The following is a 26,193-nucleotide window of genomic DNA, read 5'->3' as shown; positions in this document are numbered from 1 at the left end:
ACTCTTGATTTTTCCCATAAGCCATAAAATCATGTTGCTATATAACATTAGCTACACTACGTTTGACGGTCATTTACTAATTTACGCATTTCATGGCACATAGAACTAGTTACGTACACAGAATCGCATCCGGATACGCGTCACAGCTATCACAGCTGGTCGAGTCGTTCATTGCAGCCATGGACTGAAGCAGTTGGCATGGCAACTTATACCTGGCTTATGGTCCTTACGGCTGTGTCGTTTGAAGCTCTTCTTTATAGTGACTTTCAACCAAGGCTGGAACATCTTACTCGTTAAACAAATTTGAATTGGCTATTGCTATTCTTGCACGCAAGTGCATTGGTCAATAATTACTTTCGGTGAGATGACAGAGAAACAAAGACTCTATAATGTTCCCGGGTAGTTACAGCAGGGTCGTGGTTAACAGTGAATTCCAAATAGCAGCGATTCGTGTCCATGTTACTTTTCATTCAACCAAAAATTCCCTTTTGCATTTCCAGAAATTATCAGTGGCGGATGGAACTGGAACAGCTCTTTCCGGTATTTGGGAAAATTGGGATAACCTCGGCAGGTATTTCCTTATTTTAAAAAATTTCTTAGAGGGTGGCAAAAGTGGGGTACCAATCACGCGCGCATCACGCTGAATTTTGCTACTAAATCACGCATCACGGATCATGCATGCGTGATCATGCGTCACGTAAAAAGAAGTAAGTACATCACCAATTTTACTTTCTCGACTCCCTAGCTCACAGCGACGGCGGAAAAAAATCCGGCGGGGGTGGAAAAAAACATTCCGGCGAGCGAAGCGAGCCGTTAAGCGCGAAAAAAAAATTCCGCGAATTCCGCTCCCCCTCGTCACCATTCCGCTCTCGGCTCTGCCCGCTCGTCCTAGACCACACTTGGCTAGTCCGCACTAAATTGAGGGTGGCAAAGGTGGGGTACCAATCACGCATCATGCACGCTGAACTTTTCTATTAAATCACGCATTACAGAGAATTTTTTTTCACCAATCACTCGTCATGTAAAAGGAAGTAAGTACATCGCAAATTTTACTTTCTCGACCCGAAAAGCGTCGAACTTTCACGATTCAACCACAAAAATGCATCGGCAAATATGTGACCTCACGGGAAAACGTTCCTTACGGTATCCGTTCAGAAGGCTGAACGCACGGCAAGATTCCAAGATATCTTAAGACTTCTTGGCTCTACATGAGTTGATAACCATAGAATATAATGAGTTTAATATAACGTATGTGATATAAAGTTTGAATATAACGATTTAATGAAATGCAAACTGTGAAGGTAAATGTGAGGGATTCATGAGACGTGGGCTGTGTAGGTATATATATTTTTAGAATTAATACGATGAAAGCCGAAAGCTGTGTAGGTATACGTGGGGGATAGGTGAGATGTAGGCTGTGTAGTTATATGTAGGGGATTAATGAAATGCAGGCTGTGAGGGGATATTGGGGGGATATTTTGGGGGGGGGGGGTGGTTGAGAGATGTGTATATAAGAGAGATGTGTATATTGCGGTGGAATTAACTAGCCGCCCAACCATCCGGGTGGTGTCGCACTTATAAAGCGAAAGAACAAAAGGCTTCGCTGTGAGCCAATGAGAAAGCACTGACGTCATAGCCAAACCGGACAAATGAGTTTCTGACACAGGCTGGATTTGATTATTCAAAATGGCGGACATACCTTCAGATTTAAGACTATAATATGCTAATTTGGCAAACAAACAAACGGATAAAACACGAGCAAAGCACAAAGCAGCCACTTAGGATGACAGACCGCAGTCGTTAAACAAGTGTATCGACCTTCCAGCATCCGAGATGCAAATATAGGGATCTTAACAATGACGACGGCGACGCCGAGAACAACGCCTTGTAAAATTGAATTTGTCCAGGATGCCAATGGCTCTAAAACCTCTTTCAGGCTTAATATGTAATGACAGCGTTCAATTCTAAATGGAAATACGAACAATCAGCAGTTCGACTCATCGTTCGCGTTCGCGGTCATTTTGCGTTCCAGGGAGTTTAAGAAAACCACGACGGCAAAGGCAACGGGAACGTCGTTAAACAAAAGATTTAATGAGCAGAACAATGGCTGTGTACGTGTGTTATAATTCTTGGTACATTTCTTTGCCGTCCTCTGCAAAACAGCAACGTGAAATGACCAAATTCTGCGTTGTCTGGAGAACGTGAACCACGACGGCTAATTTTTTTAAATTTTTGTTTCAAATTTATCACTGTGGTTTAAATTTAGTTTTGCGATAGTTTTGACAGTGATAAACAAATTAAATGACTTCAGAGTATCGCGAGATTCATAGGTAAAATATAAAGTTATTTTTCCATCGACGTTGTCCTAAGCGTCACCGTCGTGGTTACTTAAACTCCCTGTTATTTTGCAGAGGACGGCTATGAAATGTACAAAGGTTTACTGAACACACTTGTACACCCTTGTTTTGCTCCTTTTGGTTGGTGGCGCTCATTGACGTCGTGGTTTACTCCAGACTCCGCCCACACTACGCCGGAGGGATTTAAAAACGCATCCAGCTTTATTTCTACGGTTAGGCCTACGGTCCAGAGTAATCCGTCACGAAAACGGAACTTTTCGAAAACCCTCTTCAAACCGGAGGAATTTGAAAACGCCCGCTTTGAGTTTCCGTGAGGAAGGAAAACATTATGTTTAAAACGGACCTTTTCGAACACGATAGGATCAGGAGAACCACGTGATTTCCCTGGCCAAGATTTCCTGAAACAGAAATAGAAAACGACCGGTGATTGTTGCGTTTTTGAATTCCTCCGGTGTAGTGTGCACGACCGGGCCTAGACTCCTATTGAAGTCAATAATCAGGCGGCGTTCTTCAGTGAGTACAAAGAGAAAAAAATCGCAGGAGGTCCTGCGCAAAGGAGAAATGCACCATAAATACACACCGCAAACAAGATAAATATTTAATTAAGAGTGGAATTTTTTAAGGACCTCGATCAAGTTTAATCAGTTTAATATTCGTTATATGTTACTAGCCGTTATCACGAAGGATGATCATGACCAGGTGGCTAAATAAAGTTTTACTTTTGTAACTACATAGATTAAACGAACCACTGTAGTTATGGTTGGTAGACTTAACTGACCTCAAACGGAAGCCGTGAAACTAAAATAAATGCAAAAATTACACTTATGACTCGATGCGAATGTTTGTCGAACAACGCCACATGACATACATGAAAATAAAACTGGAAAGAAAGTTCAAAAAACAGAGACTTAATAAACTTAGGACAAAAATATACACTTTGTTATCTTGTCCAGCCTCAGGACCGCGAAAGGCACAAAAAAGGCACGTTAAACGAGCGTAAATCCACTAAGACTTGGGTCAAATCCTTACGACCACGCTAGTCAAAAACACACTGGTCACGTGACCCTAAATGGCGCGAAACATAACTGGGCGCGGACTGGACTGGCAGCAGTCACAACTTTACTTACTTTTACTGTCGGATCTATCAGAAGAAACCTGGAACACATTTAAAAAGAACTCTAGTTATTCATTAGTATAGTAAGAGACCATCTGTGTGAGATTCACATACCCAAACGGAAATTCATGACTTCCAGATCTTGGAAATACCAGGGTCTGTGATTCGCATACCTAAAAGGAAGTTCGTGACATCCAGATCTAATTTGTGTAACGACAAGCCACTCGTTTTGTTCAGGAAACATTTTTATTATTCTCCTATAACACAATCGGGAGCTTGTTCACAGGCTAAGTTGGCAGAGATCTTGTTTACGAATTGAGAATACGTCAACTCCACCTTTGCCAGGCTCTAATATACAGGCAATATTTGTGTCAAAGCTTTACACCTGCAAATCCTTTTCTGTGCGGCAATGTTTTTATGTCTAACGGATATAACGTGCCCTTTGAATTCAGTTAGGTCTTTACGACGACCCTCATTAAGTGGCACACAAACGTTGTTTCCCTTGTGTAGTCTCTCTTTGCTTACACAACTGTCTTCTCGAGTCGCATGAAATGACACCAAACTCTAACGTGTGATATCGTTTCAGCTCTTTTGGACGAAATTCGTTCAGACCTTTTATACGATAGCCGGATTCGGATATGGTATGTCATATTCTCTTGGTCTGATGCACCGCCAAAAATGATCGGTCGACAAAATGGACAAAAATAACACTGAAGCTCATAGTCCTTCTGCAAAGTTTAACTATTTTCAACTGACTTATTCCCATAATTTGTACCACAATTGTTTGGACCTATAGTACCATGAGACGGCTAATTTGGTCTCGATCGCGCATCACGCTGCTAATTTTGGGACGATCACACGTCACGCAAAAACCCTTTGCCACCCTCTTCTTACCGAGATTATCCGTTTCATTTGATCCCCGCCCCCCCCCCCTCCGGGGGAGAAAGTACTCCCATGTAAAAAGTACGGAGGTGCTCATCGGAAATTTTGAAAAGAGCCCCTAATAGGTACCAAGATCCTGTTTTGTGGGCGTGGCTTGAAATTTTTTTCACCCCTAAGAGGTACCAATTCTAAGACAAAATATTTAAAACACTGACTGTCACCGACACTGACTTTTTTCGGCTCAATACCCTGAACGGTACCGCGAAAGCTCCCATGGCCAGTGTGGGCCTTTTTAGGCTGAACACCCTAAGATATACCAAAACTGCCTTTTTAACCCTTAAAAGCTATGACGAGCGCCCCCGTTCTTTTTATAGGGGAGTTCCCTTCACCCCCGGGAATTTTCCTCCCAGAATTTTCTGTTTGAATGGTTTGCATTTCGGAAATGTAACAAGTATCGGATTTTCTGGAAACTTTCCAAAGAAATTTCTGTACCATTTGCCTCCGTTTCAAGAGTTCTGGAATTTCTGGTTGAGTGGAAGTACAGCACCCAAGGAAACCTTTTTCCTTCCATAAACTTGAAGACCCAGCAATGAAGGCTTACCCAACACAACAGTACTTTGAAAACATCAATTTTGTTCAAAATGCATGTTCTTGGCGAATGAAATCGAGAATTTACTATGAAAGGTTTCTCAGATTCACTAAACTGCCATTTTACTGAAATATATTGTAAGTTTCCACCAAAGAGAGCCAATTGCAGTGGTAACCTCCTTTAGTAAATTGTCACCCATTTTCTTTGAAGGTCAGGAACAAAATTTCTAGTTCACAGCGAATTCTGAGAGGCAAGTCTTGTCTCTGAAAGCATTTTCATTCCAAACCTTGTGTCCCTGCATTGAAAGCTTACCCAATATAACAGGCTTTTGTTCAATTTAAGTGTTTCCTTTAATGTCTGCAAATTACACCTTTCACTGGGAATTTAATATCATTAATTTAGGTACTCTGATTTAATGTTGTCATTTATTATAGTTATTTATTATAGATTGGAAAAGGGCCAATTACAGAAATTATTGTGTCATTCGGTCCATCAGTTGTCAAATAATTTTCCCAGGAAGCCAGTGTACTGTTTCATCTAATTACTTTCACTAATTTAATTAGCAATTACATACCGCTGACTTCAAAAGAAGCATGGTCTTTGAATCAGATTTGCAATATTAATAAGTCATGTTGTAAATTTATGCATGCATGTTAATTAAAAGTAATAACAGCTTTGAAGATCCACAAGTTTAAAAACTCTTAACCCACTTACTTCTTGCAAATAATTCCCAGTCTCTACCCATCCTATCCCAGATCAGAATTAAATCTTCTTTGGAGAATTGTGAAGAAAAAAAAAGGTTAAAAGACAATACTTGTTTTGGTTATTTTTTAAGTGAAAATAGCAAATTGTAGCGTATATATACTTCCCAAAAGTCTAAAGAGTACCATATATGCATGTTCTATATCCTGTTCAAAATCCCTATCTATCTGATCACAGAACTTTTATACATAATTCAAAGTACATTATGCCGTCATTAAACAAAGCTACAGATGTACATGTACGTGTAGTATTGAGCCTCTGAAAAGTCTATGATACACATTCACAAGTCCAGTTTAGAACTGTCTAGATATAACTTCTATAGTAGATAAATTTATTAACCCACTCTTAAAGTTAACTAATTTACATGACTGTACATTTACAAAGTGTTTGTACCACAACATAAAATAAGTAAAGGAAAACTATACGTCTGAAAAACCAAAGGTTTCTTGCGAGGCATACACCATGTAGATGAATCCATCCTCATCTTTCTCGTCTTTGTAAACTTCTCCAACAGTTATGGATATGCTGACCAGGTTTTTTTCATTCACAATAAGGAAGAATGCTTGGGTTGGAGTTAACTGAAGTCTTTTCCTACATGTGCAAATAAATTGTAAAAAATGAATGAAATAAATGAATGTTTAAATTGATAAAATATCCATTTAAACCAAAAAAAATACTAAGTTAGTAGATGCTCACATAAACAAATAAACAAAGAAAAAAAGAGGTGCGCGATGAATGGTCCTTAAAAAAACATGGGTCTTGCAAAATTTTTGTCTCGCAAGTCTCAACTGTTTGTTTCCTTTTTATAAATGACTGCTAAACTTCTTTGAGTCTGAACGTCTTGCACTTGCATTCTAAACACTTTGAATTCTTGTTCTTGCAATAGAAAAAGCCATTTAAATCATGTAAATCTTAAGACATTTAAATCTCATACTGCCTCTCTCCACACAGCAGTATAAAATCAGAACTAAGGAATTTAATGCTGGGGATAACCCTGTCATGGACTAGCATCCAATTCAAAGGGGAAGTGGTAAAGAAGACGAAGTTTTGGAAGTTTGGGAGAACTCACAAAAGCTGTGGAAAAACTTGCATGTTGGCTTGTGTTCCAACAACATTTCCCATTCTCCCAAACTTTGACTTGTGTTTCTATCAAAGAATTAGATTACGAACTCGCGATTTTTATCTTGTGATAGTTGATGAGGGCACAGACCGAGTCCACTATCATGCGTAGAAATTGAGAGTGAATAATCTAAAATTTGTTCTGGTATAAATCCACTAGTCATTCAAAACTTTGTCTAAATCCTCTTCACAGATGCCTCGAAAACCCCAAGAAGCGGCCTCCAGTTTGTTAACAAGTGCACGCTATGCTCCTCACTGTCTACAACACACGTTATAACAGAACAGATAGTGAGTAGCGTAGCCAAACACAGAACAACATTTGTGATAGAAAGCTAGTAGATTTATACCAAAACTCGATAGAAACATGGCACATGTTTACTATTTCTTATATAAAGTACCGAACATTCCACTTGTTTTCAAAACGAAATGTTTAAGATTATCTGTTAAAAATGGTAAACAACTCAAGTTTTAAGCCTAGGAAGCACAATATTGCGTTTTTCAGAGCCCAAGTAAAGAGCCCTTGCAAGGCCCCTTAAGTTTGACAGTAAGTTTCATAATATAAGTATAAATTCTATATTTGTCCTGCAAGGTGATGGGGTATTTGCCTCTTTTCTAAGCAACCGTTTTAAACTGTAGTAACTCAAGTTATGCTAAGCTTACCGTATGATGCTTGACAGGCTACTCATGGTGAGATCTGACGGAACTAAATACTTGATTTTGTCTAGAATGGGTAAGTGTTTCTCCGTTTTCAATCTTTCTACAATTACCTGTACCGGCAAAGAAAAGAGCAAAAGCTTAGCCACCAAGAAATGAAACTATTGCTACCGTAGTTACAACTCGCTTATTATGAATACATTTCGGTTATTTTCGACAACCACACTGGTCAGCCTAAATTAACATAACCGGCATAAAGTTTGGCAATTTCGTGGAATTATAAATAAGTGCTATTAGATATGATTTCTGCCTTACCGGAACTTTGTCGGGATACTGCCGAATGATCGACTCCGAATCTCTTTTCCTTGCAGCTGAGGTTTGCCAGAAAAGAGAAAGGATCAGTAAACTAAAGCGATAGCAATGAGCTTATATAAAACAGCGCTAAATGGAACAGATCTAGATACAGAGCGACGATTTTCTCAGCGATGACGAGTCACTCACTGTTTCGCCCGTTTTCGACAGAATTATGCGAGCCACGATACTTACAAAAGCTTTTTCGTTGTTTGAACGGCTTGCTTGTTTGTCCATTCATGTCCAAATGGCGTTTAAAAGAGCTCTGAAAGTAATTAACAAAGCAAAACAGTGAAAACAACCCAAACCGAAATTTCCAGACTGGCTTTGTTTTGTTTTGCTTTGCTTGTTCAATCTGATTGCGTCATGAAAAAACATGGCGGCGAGAACATTAATCATTTTAACGAGGGACTGGTGGAGATCAAACTTGTACCTCATTTTTGACTTGTACAGAATTGCTATAATCGTATTTTGAACAGAACCACTTTGATTAAATAAATATTAAGTATCCTTTAAAAGAAAATGCAGACCAAAATAGATGGGAATAGAACCATAACAAATAATTCCGATATTGTTCTAGTTGCCCTCCGATCCCATACAGATTTTGACGTGTCTCTCAGCAAGACTGGGCAGCAGTCGATTCCAGTCTTCTCTGTTGAAGGCGCGCCTTGTAAACTGAAGACCGCAGTAAGGTAATCACAGGGAGTATGGGCGATAAATTTCAGGATTTTACACCAAATTTATGGCAACACAGCTGAGATTTCTGTAGGACTTTCGCCACCAGTGAAACCTCCGATGGCTGAGAAGTAAGTTTAACATAATCAGTCGTCCGTTTTCGTTTTACATTTCAAGTTTTAGTGGGTTGTTTGTCCGTGGTGAAGTTCGTATCGCTAGGGGGTGATAGCCTAGCGAGGGCATTTTCGTGTACTATAATAAATACGCCTATCCGAGAACTTACGATGCTATCAAGGTATATTTTCCCTTGGCTGGTTGCTTTTATTAGGATCACAACGGATATGACTGTCTGATCAATCTGGATCGAAGTCAATGAAGTGTTTTTAGTCATACACGTCTCGATGGGGGAGGTGAACAATCGACCGACGAAATTATAAAACTGTAATGTATGAAGGAGCATTGTTTATAATATATTGTTTATTTTGGAATCCATCTTTTACGGAGCATTTCTTAGAACTTTACCCTCTTTTTTTAAAGAAATCGAATTCGGTTTTATTCCTCTGATAGATCGATTCTTCCAATCTTGTCCACTGGAGTGTGAATTGTTGTTAACGTACTCAATTGAAGACAAAAAACGCAATTAGCACTGTTTTGGAACATTTTACAAGAACTTTCCATTACTTCTAGCGAGTGTCGATCGAATCAAATCCTTTTATTGCTGAAATTAGGCTTATTTTACTATATATATGATGGCGTAAATAAAAATAAATGATGCTCAACTAATTAGACGTTTAGTCCACTCGTTCTATAGTTTACTAGGTACGCGAAAATATTAAGTTTTTTTAATCGGTTTTGTTCATAACGTCAGCGAGATCAAATTCGGCTTCTTTTAGCACACTAATCCGGCTTTTGACTCGTAAAGTTATCTAGGTCTCTGCACAAATTGTTGTTTCGGAAGTACCTGTGAGTTTATTTGTTCAGGGACAATTAATTAAGCTTACATTTTGTATTTTACCTCCTAACGACCTGTCACGATATGTAACTACTAACTCAATTGCGGTTCAGGTGAAGACTTTTCAACTTGTATGAATCGAATGTACCGCTAATTTAAGTTATGTTGTTGTGTTTATAGTTTGTCTATCTTATAAATTATCCATCAGTGGGACGTCAGGTTTTTAATTTTCAATGAAAAACAGGTAATAAAATGTTCAAATCTTATTCTCAAGTTCATAACACAACAAAGGAAGCTGCGGTGGTCATCTGCTTTTGAAGACAGGAAAACGATTCCTGTTTTTAATTGCTAGTTTGGTTGAACTGGATAATTGTAACTGTGTGAGAACTTTGAATAAACCCTGAGCCTTAAGCTAGTTCAAACTTGATTCCCACTGATATTGTGTTAATTGAATTGTTTTAGTGTTTTTCAACGTAATTGCATGCAATTTTAATTGCTCCATTTTATTTTAATATGAATTGTTCTTGTTAATGTTTTAGTGCTAACTTAATGTAATGGATGAACTTTCATCTATCTGTTGTTCAGAGTTCTACCTGTATGTTCAGGATATTGTATGCTCAATTATATTTAATCCTTAATTCTCCATTTATCTGTAGATTATACCCTCTCTTCAGCTACCGGTAAAAAAGCATGTTTTTTTTTTAAGACTTTTTGATGCATTTTTTTGGCACATGAGACTGGTGTGATGTTATTATCCTTAGTTTGTTATCTGCTACCATCATTGATGAATATATTTAACACGTTCAGACAATGATATTGATTTGGAACATAAAAGTGAGTTTATTAATAAATTCCTCCCAAATTCACTTTTCTTGAGAGGGCTTTTATTGGAACAGACTTCTGAGAAGATGATCATCAATAAATAAAACTTGAAAGATTTCTTTCGTAGGAAGCACATCAAAGTTCAAGATCAAATGTAATGTTCTTTAACTTAACCCTTAAACTTATGTTTCACACTTATATTTATCCTAGATTTCTATGGGAGGGAATTTCAGTTATGACAACTGATATTCCAATTTTGTAAAAGGATAAAAAAAGGTTAAAATAAAACAGAAAACTTCTGCTTTATGTTTAGCTGATAGTCTGATGGACTAACTGGAGTGAGGCTTGGAGAACTTAAATCTGTAACATAATCTAAATGTGGCATAAAAAGATCAAAATTGGTCTTTAAGACTTTTTTCTCTCAAAGCCAAGCAGATTTTATGATTTATTGGCATCTTCAGGGTTATTAAGGTTACAGTATACCTTCAGATCGGCAATTTTCTTCAAATTTGGATTTTTGGTTCAAAGTAATGGTCAAAGAGTAATCTCTAATTTCTGAAAACAAAATTGAAAAAAACCCAATATTGGCGGAGAAATGGAGGTTTTACGTTATGGCCGGAAGTAAAAGTTCCCTCTTGATTGACAGCCCTATAACGTGTAGGTAATCAACCGAGACTACTTTCGCGGGAATATTACCTACATGGATACCACGAATTGGCTGGCTACTCAGTTAATCAGCATTGTTAATCCAAGCTTTTTCGTATTAGGGGTAATTCTATTAAGTTATAAGTAAACATGAACCACGGAAAACTCCGTTTACCAGTTCGAAAAGCGAAGAACGAATGAAAATACATCAGTGAGTGAAGAAGAGAAAGTTGACCTCGTGGATGAAACTATAGCCATCATATCAAGCGGGCAAAAAGATCGAGTCAAGAGAGGAGAAAGGTTCCGTTAAAATTTGAGAACTCGACAGCGATAACAGCGATGTTTACAGTGACTCTTTTGTTGAGTCCGATACCGATGAATCGTCCAACTCATTGAGATCCATTGGAATATTATCCATGCACATTTACTCCGCCGCGCTTTCTTTTGTTTGTTCTCGTCGCCCAGCTGCTCTGGCTTTCGTATCCTTTTTCATCTTCCCCATTTTGCCAGACCAACCTCAAGAAAAACCCAGCTGCAGAAAAATTATCTCTCCGCCTTGAGGGCATTGCGAAACACAAGGATTTTTTGGAGATTCACGCGTAAATTTCACCGCGAGTTAATTGTAGTAAATTTTCCAAGCGCTGATTGGCTCAGTGATCTGAGAACCCAGTTGAAGGCGTTTGTGGGCGGAGTTTGTTTGCAAAGCAAGAGATTTTTCTTAGCGCTGTTTTCTCGAATAAATTTTTTTGCTTGAAGCAGACATTTTAAAGAGTTACAACCCAAAGGGAATTTCTTTGATTGCCCTCAGATTTGTACAGTAGCTAGATTAACATATAAAAAACAAAAACGTGTCTGCGAATTGTTTATTTCGAAATATTTTTTCTCCGAGAGCGATTTTTGTACGATCACTTCTCATTTTTCAAATCCTATTTCGAAAATGTTCTGTAACTTTTTACTGCAATTGAATATGGCAAAATGCAGACACGCTTTTTTAGCGCTTTTTGTCCTGAAACCGAAGAAAAAAATAAATTGGCGAAAAACAAAATTCGCTTTGACTTGTAGCTTCCAAAAGGTAATTAGGACGCTTTCATTTAGTCGCCGTGAAAAAATCGGCAATTCATTTTATTTCAAAATTTTTGGTATGGTTTGATGGCCAGCTCTATAAGCTTTAATTTGATATAAGGGTTTAGGTATCTACAGCTTAAACCGGACGCACTACATCGCTTGGACGTGAGACACCCCTGAAGGTATACGGTAACCTTAAGCCACCAGCATAATTTGTGAGATTGCTCTTTCCAAAAGAGAAAACTACATCACCTAATATAGCTATTAATAATAAATATTGTAATTTAAAAGTTCAAAGTTGCCTGGGCTTTTGGTTTCAAAAAAAATGAATAGTTTGTTCTTCTCCTTTGGCTTTGTGTACTTTTTCTAACTCGTCTTTAGTTAATAATTATGTCAAATGCTAGAAGTGTCATATAGCATAAAAGCTGATAAGTTAATAAAGATGGTGAATTTTAAGCTCGGTAATGAAATGTGATGAAATGAAATGTGAAATGTGGATAGAACGCCCGCCCGGTGTTCGGGAGGTCATGGGTTCGATTCCTGTCGGGGACTCAGAATTTTTCTTTGTCCCACGCTCGTGTCATGTTGATTAATTCACCTTCAGCATAAAGCTGTACCAATATACATTCAAAAGGAGCATTTTAAAGCTTGCACGTGTACATATGCTTTTGTGCAACTTCTAAGACAAATATTATTTAATCAATTTTCAACAAAGGCAAGTATTAAAAAACTGGTTTGTATTGCAAAAACAAAAAGAAAATATAAATTTATGTATTGCTAAGTAAGTGCAGTTCTAAGAGACTTGTAAGCATTAGTTATGAAATTTTATAATTTAATTTTTTAATTAAATTAATTTGATCTACAAATCATTTTAAATTTTCCTTTTTAGGGTAGACTGGGTTGAGATAATTGAGCCCCGGACCGGGGAACCCATGTATGCTAATCTCAAAAGTGGCCAGTGTTTATGGGAACCTCCAGTTGGTGTCCGAGTGTGAGTGAATTTTGCTTTGAACTTGCAATGTATTGATAAAATAATGTATTAGGATTCACCATTAATCCTGTGGAAATTAATACTGTACAATGAAATTATTGACCAGGGATATACAGATCACACTCTACTCCTTGAGGTCTTAAGCAGACTTTTTGGTATTGGTGAGAGTTGAGACTAATTTTAAGTTTTACAGTTCGAGTACTCCAACCAAGGTCACCTGACAAAATTTTCCACAAATTTAATGCAGTAAAATCGTGGAATTTAACAATTAGTGACTGTTTTCCAACAAATTATCCTTGTAATCAAGCTGTACATTTCAAAGGCAACAGATTTGTAGTCATTTTGGATAATTTGTTGGAAAACTATAAATTGTTTACCTCCACAATTTTTATTCATTAAATTTGTAGAAAATTTTGTTGGGTGGCCTTCATTTAAGTAGTCGTACTGTAAACAGACCTAACCCTCGTGTCTTAAGACCACCTTGTTAATTAACACCCACCTTCTGCTGTCGCCATAGTTTACTTTGTTGTTAAACACACAGCTGTTACGTACTTGTGGCCAGAAACTTGATACAATCTTTGTTACAAATGTATTTTAATTATTTATATACCGGATAAATGTTTTGAATCACATTTTTCTCAAGTTATTTTAAAAGTTGTAACAACTTTATTTGTAAAAATTGCAGTAAGAAGGCTAATGACAGCCAGTGGTGGGAATTGTACGACCAGAAAACACGCCGTTACTATTACTACTGTGCTGGGACGCAGACTACAGTTTGGCGTAAACCAAAAGATTCAGAGATCATCCCTCTTGCCAGACTACAGGTAGGCTGAACCCAACCATCCCAGATTGTCAGGGAGTCTCCCGGATACAGAGGGAGTCTCGCAGTCTCCAGTATGGGTCACCATATCTCCCAGATTGGAAGGAAAGCACTTATTTTGGCTGTTTTTTTGGGACTGTTTTAATATGTTATTCATGAACATTTGATGCTTTTTTTGGCTGAATCAACAACAGTTTTTGGGGGTCAAAAAGGTAAAATTGGTGATCTCCCAGATTTCGACTTTTTTTAGGTTTACTTGGCATTTCTTTGAGCCAGGTTTACTCTTTTTGACAACGGACTTCATTCGGTTACCAGTTATTAACCTATTTGTAAGTTTTCTATTTAGCTAACAGAATCCAATTTAAGATGATTGCTTATACATTTGAAGGCTTGGGGCAAACATTGGAAAGTTCTTGACTAACTGTTGGGAAAGGTTCATTGTGAGAAAAAAACACTGCACAAACAGCATCAACAACAGCAACAAAAATTTAACTCAACAAAAAGAAACAAGGGACAGATAATTATTTAACATACATTGGGGAAATTAATTGTAATTTGAATTAATAAATTTAACTATCGTCCATCAAAACTCTTTTAAAATAGGTACAAAAATTTTAATTTAATATGATCTTGTGTTGTGAATTGAACCAAATACTCTTTCACCAGGGAATTGACTTGCAAATTCTTCAGACTATATTCCAGATATTTCCTACAAGTACTGATTAGAGAATTTGATATCACTGTTATCAGTCCAAAATTCATTAATCTGATGGCCACTGGTTCAATTTGTAATTTGAGTACCTGGCTAATGCTGACTTACGCATTGATGTTATGGCGCAATAAGAATCTCACTAAGGCAGATTGGAGGGTTAAGGGCAGCAGCGTAGCAATTTACTGATTTCCATCTTGTTCAATGAAGACACTGAAAGCAAGGGAAAAGCGCAGAGCTGCCAAAGCCAAAGAATTGGAGAGGAGGGAAGGTTCATCTAGACGTGAAGGTTCTGACAGAAGGAAAAGGGATGGAAGTCTTAGAAAAGATGGTGCAAGTAACCATGGTGATGGTTCATTACTGAGAAGAGAAAGCAGTGGGAGAAAGGATGGAGTGACAAGAGAAGGTTCATCGTCACGGCGGCACGGGAGCAGAGAAAAGAGAGAAAGAACAAGCTCAAGAGAACATAGGAGACATGGTGCTGAGGCTACTGCACAGGTGTGTTGTGCTAAAATTTAGAGTACAGATTGATTGCAAAATAATGTATTAAAGTTCTATAATGTTACGTGGTGTGAACATAATGTTATAGTTTGCTGTAATGTAGGGTGAAATGGAGCCCAGAAATAATTGTCATGGCTATTGGAGACATATCAAATTTATTACGCACAGAAGAGTAATTCTTAATTAATAAATACTACTTTTTTCTTCAATATTGTATGAAATTACATTATGCATGGTGATTCTCTTACAAGGTCCCCAATTATTGCTGTTATTAGAATAAGCAATTGTTTCTCAGTTTTCTTGTTTTCTTTTGTCTAATGCATTCCTTCAGTCCTTGGGTTATTACTTAGGGTGGGGGGCTGGTTGATATGCAATGAGCCAAATATGTTTCATCCAGGAAATGTTTTTAGTTGCTTCAGCTGCAAAATTTACATAAGATCCAGCCAGCCACTGTTCTAAGAGGACTGGATAAAGACTTAGTTATAACTAAAGGTCTTTGATAGTTTATGATTTAATTTGCTGAATTATGTTTAGTAACATTTATTTTGATTACCATTAGCCAAGCCGTGCTAATGAAACTACCCTGGAGGATGCTGCGCCAGTAGAAAATGGAACAGAGAGTAAGCCTGCTGACGACAATACAACTGAGGCTGTTGACAGAGTTTCTCAGGAAGCCGGCGAAGATGCAGCATGTGCTGCTGAGAATGACTTAGATAAGCGTAAGTCACCTGAACTTCCAATACCAGAGCTTCCAGACATGCAGGACATACCCTTACCTGATGATGAAGACAAAAAAGAGATTGGAACAGATGACGAGGGACAGTCCACACCATCAGGGACTTTATCACGACATGGCAATCCAGATGAGTAAGTGGCGTAGGGAAAACATCTTCAGTTAACTGTGATTTAAATGGAGAAGAAGGCTATAATAGGGTTGAAACATCAATTTTGTTTTGACATCTCAACTTGCAGTCGGGTGTTTGAGTGTGTCAGTGGGGAAGAATGATGACGTTGATGTATTAAAATGTCAGCTCCTTGCTTGGTAAACTATAACAATATGGATAAGAAATGAACTTCATCTTGACATTAATTGATATTTTAGTCTGCTGCACATATTGCAAGCAAGAATGATCTACCCTCTTATTCTCAAGGAGTGTTACCATCCTGCAATGGTGTTAATAATTTTAATTTTTAAAACTTCTGTAGATTGCTGTGTCCCGCTACTTGAGATCACCTTAATGCCTTCCTTAATAATAAATTATTTATGGTTGTTACATGTAAGTACCTGTATACTGTACCCTACTATGAAATTTTAGGCCCAATCCTGCCCTTAACTTCAACCCAATTGCATTTGAAATCACACACCTTCAGTGTAGTCTGTGTACAGCTGCCCTGCCAGGTTACTTGAGTCTGATGTTGGCAACAGATCTCAACCAAGTGAATAATATTAAATTGCAATAATTATTCTTGGTAGTGATAAATTATAAATTGTAATTACAATTTTTTTTTCTTTCATGAAATCATAATTTGTTAGACAAGTTGTTAGTTGATAATAAATTATAACATGGTTAGCTCCATGAGCGGGTAAGTTGAACCAAATCCCGCAATGTGATTGGGTACCAAAACAGGCAAGATGGCACTTTCATGTCTGCCCAGGATTACTGGCTGTGTCCTGCAAGAAAATAGACAAAGTGTTCTTTTTCCATATAGTAAATCTTTTATGACCAAGCTTGTTCAGTCAAGATGGCTCAATATTGGCCTCGTTCTTCTTCGATCTGCTTGTTTATGGATCAAGACTCTGTCTCGGTCCATAAACACGCAAAAAAAGAACTAGACCAATATCCAGCCATCTTGACGTCATGCTTGGTCAATAACGCATATATATTGACCTCGATTTTTAAATGCACTTAGCACCTGTGAGGACCACCTCAGTCCATCAGGGACCATCGAGAGAGCAAGACAAGCAGTGGAAAGTGCATCCAGGTGCATTTTAGCCAACAGAGCTGCAGCGCAGAAGAGAGAAGATGACTCTGTTTTCGTTGAGAGTGGAAAATCGATTGCCACTAACAAACAAGGTACATGTATAACCGGAGTAAGGTGTTGCTATGTTTGAGAAATGTCTTATGATGCATTTGATCTGAAACGTTACTAACAGTCTACTCATAGCTAATTGAGGGGTTGCATGGAAAAAGACCCTAAGTGACTTCTGACAGACTGCGAGATTCTCCTAGCAAATTGCTTTCTGCTTCCTTCTCCGAAAACAGGAGAATTTGACATGAGATCAAGACTCACTCTATGCACCCCTTCAATTAATAAAACAGTTTAGGTCTCTTGTTTAGATGTAGCTCGTTTGGGATAGCTTTGCTAATTGCGGGCTATTAAGGACTATGATCTAAATTTCGAAAATAAAGTCATTGTTGTAGGAAAAAGAGGGGGATAAAAGGGAGAGAGATGTCAGTGTGGTGTCTAACACTGGGTGTGTTTTCAAATTTGAATTTCACACACAAGCAATAGACAAGCCCACAATGCTACGGGGTTAAGTGTTGGCGGAGTAACTATAATTGTTAAGCTTTTGACATTTTTCGTGGACAAACTTTAACCCTTTTCAGTCACAGGCTTATCTTTTTAAATTCTTCATACCTTTACGAAAGAAAAATTACCAGGTTTTGAACACTTTGCAATTTCTCTGACGTCCACAGGACTCCAAGATAGTCTGGACGACTCTCTGAGTATAAAACTGAGAGCAGGAGGCATGCCAGCCACTACAGCAAGGCTAGTGGAGGCATGTGCTCCACCCTCCCTTAATGAGAGCCAACTGAGTATTCGATCACTCAGGCATCATCGACAAGTGAGCGACAGTGTACTCAAGGACCTGAGACGTGACGACGACGAAGATGATGATGACGATGACGAAGCGCAGGAGACAAAGTCAGTGGGAACACCAAGTACTTTGCCACGGCTTAGTCGACCATCTTCTACTGCTTCACCAGCTACAGGACCATCTAAACACAGTACCTTGGTAAGCTTATCGGTATCCATTTGAATTCCCCTTTCAAAATGAAGGGGTGAATAGGAAAAAGGCCTTAATGACTCTTGATGTAATATTAAATTCTCCTGTTTTCGTAGAAGGAAGCGGAAAGCAGTTTGCTAAGAGAATCTCGCAGTCTATCAGATGTCACTTAGGGTCTTTTTTCATGCAACCATTCAAATATTGATTAAAATGATTGAGGTAAAATAACAGGATTTCCAATCGTGTAAACGACTTTTGCTCTCACCCAACATATTTCTTTAGTTTGCCATGCATGACTATTAATCAAAGACTGTGAACAAGACGTTGTTTCAACTCAAAAAATTACATGACAAGCCAATTTATTACGTGAAGAGGAATATAATTGCATAACAAACCCAAAGATTCTCTATGTTGGGTAATACAACAGCTTTATAACTACATTTGACAAAAAAATTGGTTTCATGTCTATGATTTGTTTCCAGATAGGTTAACCAGGTTTATATTTTCATAGAGCAGTTTTCAACTCAGTGACGCAAAACCAAAACCAAAACCAAAACCAAAACCAAAATAATCACTCTAGCCAGTCACAAAGGACACAGAAAATCCAGTGAACCAACCAAAACTTAAAGCAAACACATATACCATGGATAGTAGAAGACAGTCTCTTTAGTATCCATGCATATACAGGCCGATGCAAAGCGCGGGAAAACGTGTGCGATCGGTTTACAATGTAGTTTTGATTGGTTGACAAAGAGGCGCGAGTTTTAAGGCCTCGTCTACTCCACACTATGCCGGAGGAATTTGAAAACGGAGATTTCACTCGGAAAACGCATCAAATGTTTTCCCTTCGCACTGCGCCGGAAGAATTAGAAAAAGCAACAAACACCGGTCATTTTGGATTTGTTTTTGAGAAAACTCGGTGAGGGAAATCACGTGATTATTGTCACGCCATCGTTTTCGAAATGCTCCATGTAAAATGTTTTGAAATTTCCGTCCACAGTAAAACGCCGAGGCCGGTGTTTTCAGATTCCTCCGGTTGGAAGAGTGTTTTCGAAAAGCTCTGTTTTCATGACGGATTAGTGTGGACGGTAGGACTAACCGTAGAAACAAAGCTGCCTTTTTAAATTTCTCTGGCGCAGTGAGGACGGGTTCTCTGTCAGTCGTGTAGCGTGCAAATGTAAAACCAATTGAAAGTAAATGCGAATTACTCTCGACAGGCAGGTGAAAACTGCTCCGAGACTCCCTGCGTTAACTTGTTAGTAGAATTACTTCTCCAAATTAATAACCAATAGTCGTGCTCTATTTGCAGGAACGTTCACATTCCATCCCTGGTTCCAAGCCTCCGTTGATACGAGCTCTTGGTGCATATGAAGAGTATTTTAGTCATCACAAGAAAGGTGTCTTTAGACGGAAAAGAATTTCTTTAGCAAGCATGCTGTCCTGGTCAAAGGTATGTCGATCTTCATAAAAGCAATACAACAACTAGTGTGTCAGTGGTATTTGTGTAAAAGTTGTCATTCTGCTACTGACACACGACATTTTGAGTTATTTCGTAGTCCCAGTCGCCGTCCACAATATGCCGGAAAAATTTGAAAACGGCGTTTTCACTCTAAAAACGCATCTAATGTTTTCCGTCCACCCTACACCCGAGAAATTTAAAAACGCAACGATCAGTTTCACTGGTCATTTTGGATTTGTGTTTGAGGAAAACTCGGGTACCCAGCGAAATCTCATGATTATCGTCAACTCATCGTTTTCAAAAAGCTGCTTTTAAAGCTCTGTTTTCAAAATGTTTTCCGTCCACACTAACAGCGTTTTCAAATTCCTTCGGTTTGAAGAGCGTTTTCGAAAAGCTCCGTTTTGTGACGGATTAGTGTGGACGGTAGACAACCGTAGAAATAAAGCTGCGTTTTCAAATTTCTCCGGCGTAGAGTGGACGAGGCCTCAGTACTCGGTTGACAACATGCTTTTGAGGTTCATAACGATGACGAACGCAAAACAATCCACTTCTGCATTTTATGACCTCGAAGTTGCATTGTTTAGAGAAGAAATGTGCCAAGCTTTTGTGAGAACGTTATATAATGGGAAATGGTTAATCAAAGTACGAGTCGAGAAACTAGGTTGAACTGAAACGATTATTAAATTCCCGATGCTTATGCGGCGTACAAAGATGTGAAGCTTGAGATGAAATTGGAAGCTTGTGAGGTATGAAGGGATCTGGGGACGAGTCGTGGCTATTGATCCCACACTTTTTTCGGAATGATCTGGTCGCGGTTACAGAAAAACGAAAAAAAAGAAAAAGAAAAAAAAAAACTGATCTGAGGTGGTGATGAATTTGATGCTATATGTTCGATGAAAGCTCAAGGAATTCGGTACCCCACGATTTCCAGCAATTCTTGTCTGGGAAAATTCTTCCTAAAAGTCGCAGGATGTTTTTTTTTCTTTTTTTTTTTTTTTTGCGTTTTTTTGTAGTTATCTCCCTTCAATTCATGTTTGCTTCTACAACGAAGAATTCGAAGGGAGCAAAATCGTCATCACGTGATTACCTGACAACGGCGCGGGAAACGGCCTAAAAATATCAATTTCAAGGGGCCTCTGTGATCTACAAGAATTCGATTGAAAATCAAAAACAAAAAATGAACCAAAGTGGACATTGTAATCACCAATGAAAATGTGCTATTCTTTTGATTGACAGGTGCCAATCAAGAAGCCCCTAATCCTGATACAGGACAGGCAATTGAAGAAGGATGCCATCGATATTTTTAAACTCATTCTTGGTTACATGGGCGACCGAACTATCAAAGGCAGGTCTCCTGAAAAGTTGGCTTTGGAACTTACTACCAAGGGCTGGAACACGCCAGTTCTGAGAGACGAGATTTATCTACAGCTGTGCAAACAGACCACGGATAATTTTCGACCGTAAGTAATGTATTAAAAGTACGAGAAAAGGGATGTGTCGCTCCTCTTTCGCCATAAGGTTAGATAATATAAATTTAAGGTGACGATGTTAGTGAGCGAGCTCAAGGATTACATGAAAGCTTTTCTGTACATATCATACGGTAGGGTTCGTACAGGTCATGGAAAACCTGGAAAATCGTGGAATTTGTTATTTCAATCTCCAGGCCTGGAAAGTCCTGGAATTTAAGTGAAGGTCATGGAAAGTCATAGAAAAGCGATATGCTTGGCAAAAAGATATTTTAAAAATTGAAAAAAATAACAGGCGAGTCAGAAACAGGCTTTAATTTCAGTAGAAATATACACAAGCAGACATTTTATGCATCATAATGCTGGAAAATATGTTAAATAAATGATTGTTTTGATACTGTTGTGAGAACAACTGCTTAACTTTGGTCACTGAAACTCAGAAAGGTCATGGTAAAGGTCATGGAAAGTCGTGGAATTTTAAAAGTTTCAAAGAGTAGGAACCCTGTACCGGCATACTCTTTTCAGTAGTTTGTGGAGGGGTGGTAACCTCACGGTTAGTGCGCTAGACTCCGGACCTACCGGTCCGGGTTCGAGTCCTGGCCGGGGGCATTGTGTTGTGTACTTGAATAAGACACTTTACTCTCACAGTGCCTCTCTCTTCCCAGGTGTATAAATGGGTACCGGCGAATTTAATGCTGGGGGTAACCCTGCGATGGACTAGCATCCCTTATAAATACTCCTAGTGGCTTCATGCTACGGCCCTGACCTGATGGGCCACTTGGCTCGTATGCAGACTTAACCTTACCTTAGACTGATTTCAGTGAACAGAAACGTTTGACTTGAAACATTTGATCACTTTCAGAGAGAGTTTACGATGTGGTTGGGAGCTCATGGCTATCTGCCTCGCTCTGTTTCCTCCCTCGACTAAGTTCTACTCGTACTTGGATGGTTATATCAACAAACACTTCCAAGATGCTGATTGGAAGGAGGTAAGTCACCTTCTCACAGAAATTGTTACCTTATTAACTGTACGGACAGCCAGTGCTGTTTGCCTGTAGTTTTTTTTTATACTGTTCTCTGCTTGAACTTTCAAGCCTAAAGATGCCGTCGACAAGCTAAATTCGGTTAACGTGCGGCGCTTTCCATTTGACCAAAACTTCTGAACTGATTTGAATTTCCCGAAATTTCCTGTGGCGAATGGAACAGCATTTTCCTTGAATTTCCGGAAAAGAGGGCAACCTCGCGAGGAATACCCAAAATTTCGAAAATTTCCGTTCCGCAACAGGTCCATTTAAAACTATGATTATTATATTAAGAGTATTTTTAGTGAAAAAAAATGTTGAAATATCTAATAAGTGAGAGTTTCTGGATGTGGAATGGGCATTTAAGTATTTTATTTATTTTAAATTGCAATTAATTCTAGATTCCCGTGACTCAATATGCCCGACATTGTTCTGTGAGACTCAAGAGAATCTCTAGAACTGGTGCTAAGAGAGGTCTGAGAAAACCCAGTATTGAGGAAATTCAACAGGCTAAAGTAAGTAGCTTGGCAGATATGAAGAAGCGTAGATATTTTCTGGGTTTTTGATCTGTTCCAAACAAGGATGAAAATGTTCTTAGTCACATTACCCAGGTCTACTTTTCCTTGACCTTACGCACGTTGTAATTGGTCAATTTAAGTATTCTAGAGCAAGGTTCGTTTCCCAAGAGCTTAGATTGAGATGTTTTCCTTTCTCCTGGTCGAGAAATATCAAACAACCAATTAAACTCAATTTCTTGGTCCCTTAAAGAGCTCAGTCACGGCATTTTAAATTCTTTTGGCCACTTACGAAATTATCTTTTAATAATAGGAAACCTGAAAATAGTAGTTTACTTAAATAGAAAAACACCAAAGAGATGATTATAAACCATAAAGGAACAAAGATGGTTAAGGATGGACGAGATTAACACGGATTATAAACGACGAACTTGAAAAATATAGGGTAAGCTTTTCAAGATATGCAAGCAGTGACGTAGCTCCTTTAATGTAAGATTGCGAGTCTCCTCGTTTTCCCCGACTACTGATGCCCTGCGCGCTTCGTGTTTACAGTTGAATACTTCCGCATCTACATTATGGGCTATCAGTTCGATTGATAAGAGGTAAGAATTTAATAACCCTGTGCGTTTCTACCCCAGTCGTCTGTTTTTCACCCGTCCATGTTTGGTGCTACTCTGGATGACATCATGGAGGCACAAGCCAAGCGATTCCCTTCACTTAAGCTGCCGTGGATTTTACCCACTCTTGCCGAGTCCGTGCTGCAACACCAAGGCGCCTCAACAGAAGGTATCTTCAGGTAAGAAAATAAAAACACAGCCAGATCATGGTCGGTATTTTATGAAACCTGCAGCAAAAGACTGTGATCCTTGAAAGAGAGCTTATCAATCCTTCAAAGCTGTTGTCACGCAAGGAGCGTTGCGTGACTTCCCCAAGGAACGTTGCGTGACTTACCTCAAGGAACGTGGGGCGTTCACAAGTAAACGCCATTCCACTCCATTCCAAATTTGCTTCGTGAGTATTTTTCTTCCAATGTTTTTTCCATCATTCTTCTCTGTACATTTCTTGGCCTTGCTTCAATAGTTTTCTTGTTGATGTCCAAATGAACGTAACGGGTAATACGGCATTTATCATCACCGTGCGCAAGTCCATACTATCCTTCCTTCAGTGATCGTTCCTGACAACGTACTTCCTAGCTAGCGGTGAAAGGCACTGAATTGGAAGCCAGATCGTACTGATCAGTCGTTTAATAAGTGGGTTAATCTCGCAGTGGATCTCGAATTTGCGTTAATTTTTGTCCATTAAGCAGATGCGCTTCGTGTATTTAGTTTGAATAAACCAACACAAGAATTCATTTTCCTTTTTGTCACTTTTTTCTGTTTATTCCAGGGTCCCCGGGGATATCGACGAAGTGAACTCTCAAAAGGTCAAACTGGACAGATGGGAAGTTCCCACGGGTATCACGGACCCCCATGTACCAGCATCACTACTCAAGCTTTGGTTCAGGGAACTTCACGAACCTCTCATACCGGAACAATACTAATATCCTTTTGAAAGAAAAAAAAAAGACTCCGGGAGATTATAGATGGCTAGATCAAGAAGGAGGCGTTCTTCGGGCCCACAGTATAATTGTTATTAGTATCACCCAACTAGTGGACTAATGCAAATCCTGCATTTTGATTGGCTACGTTACTAGGGGACTATTAGTAATAGTCATCGAGTAGCGAAATTGGCGCCATCGAGCGTGACGCTTTCTTTCGTTTTATTCCCAAATAAATATTTCTTCAACTTGCATTTGCTGACTTTATTATTACCTTTTCTGTCCGACTAGTTGGGTGATACTAAAACAATTAGACCCTTCGCCCTGAAGGGCCACGGGTCAATAGCCCATTCGGCTTCGCCTCATGGGGTATTGACCCGTAGCCCTTGCGGACTACGGGTCTAATTGTTAATTATCATTCAACTACTCCACCATGGAAGATCAAGAGAACACACAAAATATAGGGACTGTTTACGGCCCGTATTATTTTCAAACTCTGGAGTAAAGTCCATTTACATGTGTTAGGATACTATTGCTGCGCAACGGTAGAAATGTATTCTTTTAATTTAGTACCTGTACAAAGCCTTGTTTCCTTGACTCTTTCCTACTGAAAAATGTGTCAACAACTGTGACGATCCTACAGTTGCCGTGGCACTTGCGATGGCTCTTCCTGAAGTCAACAGACTTGTACTTTCGTATCTTATTAGGTTTTTACAGGTATGGAAATCGCTTGTGTGAACTTCACGCGCTCAGCTCACGTCTGAGACTAGACACCAAAAATTCTGTGCTGTTGACGTCACCCCTGCAGGGTTCCGAGCAGTGTCTGTGATTGGCTGTTTTTCGGTTTTGAATTTTCGCACGCTTTTATCGACCAATCAGAGGGCACTGTAGAGCTACGTCATCAGTATGGGATTTTTCGGAGGTTCTCGGGCGTGTCTTCAGCGCGGAAAGATTTTCGCGCGCCCAGACAGAACTCTGTTTCACGTGATTATATGAACGTTAAGGGCAAGATAGCGCCATCTTGCATAATTTTAGTTCAGCTTTTTTTGTAACGTTTATCGTTCAACGTTTATCGTTTTTGTTGTTTGCAGATATTTTCCCTTCCCGACATGTGCGCTGTGACAAAAATGGATGTGAATAACTTGTCGATGGTGTGGGCGCCCAATTGCCTTCGCTGTCCCTCAGATGATCCTAAGGAAATCTTTGAGAACACGCGGAGAGAAATGACTTTTATGAGAACTCTGTTACGAAGCCTGGATACATCGTTTATGGAAGGCGTTCGCTGACAAACAAACGTGTTAGCGACCACTTCAACAACAACAGTAACGATAAGAACGAACCGTAATTCTGAAAAGAACGATTTCAATTCAGTGAGAGAGGAGTAACCTCTATTTTCAGGCTGGTTAAGCGAAGTTACTTGCTTCTGCCGGATCGAATGCAAGTAATTACGGAACATTATTGACACCAACTTTGCATTCCTTTCGGTGCGTCGAGACGGTTTTATCGTGACGTTTGTGAGGTTCCTGTTGTTGTTCGGGAAAGGGCTGGGGCAATAGCAGAAATGCCTGCGATAAAAGGTGAACGAAACATTGTACATATGAATAAAGCTCCAGATGTTGTAGAAATTGTGGTGGCTGGTTGATAAGGGAGTTTACAGGGTGTCTTTGCTCAGTATGCGCGAACTAATTTAGCCTGCGATTAGACGTTCTTTTTTCCGGCGAACGGGAAAGGAGTGTGTTTTTTTTTCGAAATTCTGACAAAAATCTAAGCTTAGTTCATGGACTTAATTGACCAACTTAGTAGGCAATTGCAAAAAAAAAAAAAAAAAATCATTTCGGTTCTCGGCTAAAAATAATAAAAACTGTATTTGCACAAAAAAAAAACACTGCCAAGCTAAATGTTATAGTTCTCTTTGCATTTGTACTGGTCAACTACTGCGGGCCAGGTCATTAACTCGAACTCTTCATGTCAACCGAGCTTTAAGCCATCTATACTGACAAGTTAGTGCGATGACGGTAAACCGTACGCTCACATGGCGAGAGGACTGAAATGGGCCTGCGTAATCAGTGGCGAATCTAGGGGAACAGCCCCCCCCCCCCCCCCCCCTGTTTTGGGTAAAAAAAAAAGAGAAAAATCGCAGAAGGAAGCGGGCAGGGCAAGCAAAAAAAACTCCCCC

General features: G+C 39.1%; 2 protein-coding genes across 3 annotated transcripts; one reads left to right on the top strand and one right to left on the bottom strand.

The window, feature by feature from the left end:
* Positions 1-4,429: 4,429 nt before the first annotated feature.
* LOC145501906 (microtubule-associated protein 1 light chain 3 alpha-like) lies at positions 4,430-8,459 on the bottom strand. Of its 2 annotated transcripts, XM_081481298.1 has the most exons (5): positions 8,262-8,459; positions 8,024-8,093; positions 7,793-7,848; positions 7,484-7,590; positions 4,430-6,295 (listed from the first exon to the last, which is right to left on the bottom strand). In XM_081481298.1, exons 2-5 carry the CDS (start codon positions 8,067-8,069, stop codon positions 6,124-6,126), a joined length of 381 nt encoding a protein of 126 aa, XP_081337424.1. In that variant the 5' UTR covers positions 8,070-8,093; positions 8,262-8,459; the 3' UTR covers positions 4,430-6,123. The 2 variants fall into 2 exon arrangements, with proteins under 2 accessions (XP_081337424.1, XP_081337423.1); XM_081481297.1 differs by lacking the exon at positions 8,262-8,459 and having other exon boundaries at positions 8,024-8,225.
* A 14-nt stretch (positions 8,460-8,473) lies between these two features.
* LOC145501904 (uncharacterized) lies at positions 8,474-26,193 on the top strand. The gene is made up of 15 exons (XM_081481295.1): positions 8,474-8,634; positions 12,877-12,978; positions 13,664-13,802; positions 14,718-15,005; positions 15,568-15,875; positions 16,920-17,083; positions 17,708-18,027; positions 19,328-19,468; positions 20,714-20,937; positions 21,806-21,932; positions 22,367-22,480; positions 23,119-23,276; positions 23,867-24,019; positions 24,626-24,734; positions 25,109-26,193. Exons 1-15 carry the CDS (start codon positions 8,624-8,626, stop codon positions 25,301-25,303), a joined length of 2,553 nt encoding a protein of 850 aa, XP_081337421.1. The 5' UTR covers positions 8,474-8,623; the 3' UTR covers positions 25,304-26,193.

The sequence above is a fragment of the Orbicella franksi genome, chromosome 10 (genome assembly GCF_964199315.1).
Source record: "Orbicella franksi chromosome 10, jaOrbFran1.1, whole genome shotgun sequence".
NCBI classification, from domain to species: Eukaryota; Metazoa; Cnidaria; class Anthozoa; order Scleractinia; family Merulinidae; genus Orbicella; species Orbicella franksi.
The sequence above is the reverse complement of the archived record's forward strand: the minus strand, read 5'-3'. Positions and strand labels throughout refer to the sequence as shown.

Excerpts from the sequence above, each read along its gene's own strand:
- LOC145501906 (XM_081481298.1), bottom strand. The coding sequence starts at position 8,069 with ATGAATGGACAAACAAGCAAGCCGTTCAAACAACGAAAAAGCTTTT. Across the intron at positions 7,849-8,023 it reads CAAACAACGAAAAAGCTTTT|CTGCAAGGAAAAGAGATTCG; the intron begins GTAAGTATCGTG and ends GGCAAACCTCAG. Across the intron at positions 7,591-7,792 it reads AGTATCCCGACAAAGTTCCG|GTAATTGTAGAAAGATTGAA; the intron begins GTAAGGCAGAAA and ends TTGCCGGTACAG.
- LOC145501904 (XM_081481295.1), top strand. Across the intron at positions 15,006-15,567 it reads GTGCTGAGGCTACTGCACAG|CCAAGCCGTGCTAATGAAAC; the intron begins GTGTGTTGTGCT and ends GATTACCATTAG. Across the intron at positions 19,469-20,713 it reads GCATGCTGTCCTGGTCAAAG|GTGCCAATCAAGAAGCCCCT; the intron begins GTATGTCGATCT and ends TTTGATTGACAG.